General features: G+C 39.8%; 1 protein-coding gene across 1 annotated transcript; it reads left to right on the plus strand.

Annotated features, from left to right (window-relative positions):
- The first annotated feature begins 1141 nt into the window (after nt 1-1141).
- Nucleotides 1142-1825, plus strand: Gm20818 (predicted gene, 20818). Its single transcript, XM_017318874.1, has one exon. It carries the CDS (start codon nt 1142-1144, stop codon nt 1823-1825), a length of 684 nt encoding a protein of 227 aa, XP_017174363.1.
- Nucleotides 1826-3378: the final 1553 nt, after the last annotated feature.

Here is a 3378-nt window from a genome sequence, read left to right on the forward strand (position 1 = left end):
CTCGACTTTTTGAGTTGTTCTTGAGTTCAGTGATGCAATGGCTTCATCGAATAATTCTGAAGCTGGGTCAGGAGAAACAATAAAGAAGGACAGTGGTGTGCTGTGTCCCTGGGAAGATATTTGTGAATGCAAGAACTTAGCTCAGAGCTTACGCGTACAAGAGAATCATGGTGACCCCTCTGGCCTTTTTTTTTTTTTTCTCTTCTTCTTGATCATTGGGGGTAATTGTCATAGCACCACCTAAGTTGACATAGAAATTCAAGGAGAGGATCCTCATCAGAGACAAATTTACTCAGGTCTGAAGAAATAAATGTTGATCTGAGTATGTTATTCTGAGCTCTAGAGAATTACTTGTTAATTACACTATTTTTATTTCCTTGTTTCCCTTGTTTCTTTGTTTCTTTGTTTGTTTGTTTGCTTGCTTGGTTAATTTTATTTGAGTTTCTGTATGTTTAGATTTGGCTGTCAGGAAACTCACTGTGTAGACCAGACTAGTCTTTCTCTCACTAAGGTCTGCCTCACTCTGCCTCTTGAGTACTATGATTAAAGTTATGGGTCACTACCACTTCCTATTAACTTCTCCATTTGATTGTTTGTTTTGTTATTTTTTGTTTGAATTTCTCTTTTGTTTGTTTTTCGTTTGATTTTCGTTTGTTTTCTTTTACTTGATGTTGTTGTTGTTGTTGTTGTTGAGACAGGGTTCCTCTCTATAGCACTGACTGCCCTGGAACTCACTTTGTAGACCAGGCTGGTCTCTAATTTAGAAATCTGCCTGTCCTTGCCTTCTGAGTTCTGGGATTAAATGTGTGTACCACCATGGCTGACTTATTAACTTCTTATTTTTATAAAATTAATTTTAGGAGCTCAAAACTGTTTAGCACAATCTTCTTCACCTGCTCAGAAGTTCTCTTAGAGAAGAGTCTTGGTCCAGCATTCACTCCCAACCCATAACCATTGCCCATCAGGAATTCATATATATGACAGAGGCAACAGCATTGTGTCTGGTTTAAACGGGCAAGATCTTCAGTCCCAGGCAATGAGCAAGTATGATATTTGAAGGGAATGGAAGCCACAAGACAGTGTGATCTACCACAACAGGTCTACAGCCAGGTAGAAGACAATACATCTGAAGAGTCTGAGCATGACATCACTCAAGAAGAAGAGTAGGAGGAAGCCTTCTTCCCAGGCCCTGGGGAATATTGTTGGCTGCAGAATTTCTCACGGGTGGAAGGAAGGAAATGAGCCTGTCACCCATTGGAAGGCCATCATTCTAGGTCAACTGCCAACAAACCCTTCTCTTTATTTGGTGAAGTATGACGGAATTGACAGTGTCTACGGACAGGAGCTCCACAGCGATGAGAGGATTTTAAATCTTAAGGTCTTGCCTCACAAAGTAGTTTTTCCTCAGGTGAGGGATGTCCACCTCGCAGGCGCACTGGTTGGCAGAGAGGTACAACACAAATTTGAGGGGAAAGATGGCTCTGAGGACAACTGGAGTGGGATGGTGCTAGCCCAGGTGCCATTCTTACAGGACTATTTTTACATTTCCTACAAGAAGGATCCGGTCCTCTACGTCTATCAGCTCCTGGATGACTACAAGGAAGGTAACCTCCACATCATTCCAGAGACCCCTCTGGCTGAGGCGAGATCAGGTGATGACAATGACTTCTTAATAGGTTCCTGGGTGCAGTACACCAGAGATGATGGATCCAAAAAGTTTAGAAAGGTTGTTTACAAAGTTCTAGCCAATCCTACTGTGTACTTTATCAAATTTCTCGGTGACCTCCATATCTATGTCTATACTCTGGTGTCAAATATCACTTAAATTGAAAAAAAATCACAAAGTACAGAAATGTAAACTTATAAGATTGAAAAAAAATGTTTGTTTTCCTGTGTTGGGTACCTATGGGTCTTTGACAACCTCAGTATCTTTGTCAATAAAATTTGTTTTGTTCTAAAAATTAATACGTGTGACATGACATGCTTTTAGTGAACACTTTGTTGGAAGAGATGGACTATGGTAGAAAGAACATCAAAGGAAGATGAAAGTTGCAACGCAGGCTGTGAACAGTGCATACATCTAATATCACACAGGCTAAAATGGACAGGACTTAGATTCTGTGGTCTGCATAGTGAGCAAAGAATTGGAGATATGACTTAGAGGAGCAGGGATGGCAGCAAAAAATGGATTTTTAGGAAGAAGCAGAGAAAGACAGGACATAGATAGAATCTCTGGTATGAAGTCTGAGGGAGAAACAACAAGTTGGGGAAAAAGTGATAGATAAAAGGAATGTGGCCTTGTTACACAAAGTGCAACCCAGAAAACTGATCCAAAGAGATTCAGAAATCAGACAAAATAAGGTTTCATTTGAATAATGAAACCAAATGAAACTTGTCTCTCATTTTAAGATTTATTATCTTTATTTATATGGGTGGGAGTAGGGCATGAGCTTGAGAGTATAGGTGACCACAGAGATATGAGTTGTCAGATCCCATGGAGCTGGCATTAAAGCTGATTGTTAACCATTGGATATGAATTCAAGAAAACAAATCCATTTTTTTTTGCAGTACAGTAGTGCTCTTGACAACATGGTCATCTATTCCCATTAAGATATCTTTTTAAGAAATCCAATATTAACATGCAGAAAAGAGACCAGGTAGAAGTTAAGAAAGATTAAATTGATGGTGACCTTTAAAAACAATAAAGGACACACAAAGGACTAGAGGACACTGAGGGACAAATGAATTCTAAGATGAAGTTCTCAAAATGTGAAGCAGAAGACCCAGGAAGAATAGAAATTTTGTGCAAATAGTTAAAATTGGGCATATCCACATTAGGTTCTTTGGTTTCTTAACAAATAGCCAGCTGATCAGATCAAAGAGTAATTTAAAAGAGAAAATGAATAAACTGTGAGATAATATATGGTGGGGCGTGGATCCTGAGTTCTTTCCCTGTGCAATCTTTGCCTGGGATGAATCCTGTGATCTTTTGGAGGTCTCTGTTGAGTGCCCCAGATGACCATCAAAAAGCTCACCACTGGCCTGTTCCCCTGGCTCTCCTCCAAACATCTGACTCCCAACATACCTATGTACCATTTCAGCCTGTCTATTCCCTGGAAATTCCTGTCTCAAATTTATGTGTGACCTCCTTCTCATAAAACAGTGAAGGTGTACTCAATGCATATGTGCTGATCTCTTTTCTATGCCAGTTCTCATGGGTTTCAAACTCTATGAGGTTGCCCAATATGTTGGTCACTACTCCTGAGTAGCCCCTGTGATTCATGGGGGTCTTAATGGGTCCCATATGCACTCTGAGTGTTTCTTTTGTTTGTTTGTTTGGTTGGTTTTATTGTTGTTGTAGGTTTTTTGTTTGTTTTT

Source organism: Mus musculus, chromosome Y (genome assembly GCF_000001635.26).
Source record: "Mus musculus strain C57BL/6J chromosome Y, GRCm38.p6 C57BL/6J".
Lineage (NCBI taxonomy): Eukaryota > Metazoa > Chordata > Mammalia > Rodentia > Muridae > Mus > Mus musculus.

Bases quoted from the DNA above. Each gene is read 5' to 3' on its own strand.
- Gm20818 (XM_017318874.1), top strand. From the start codon at position 1,142: ATGACATCACTCAAGAAGAAGAGTAGGAGGAAGCCTTCTTCCCAGGCC.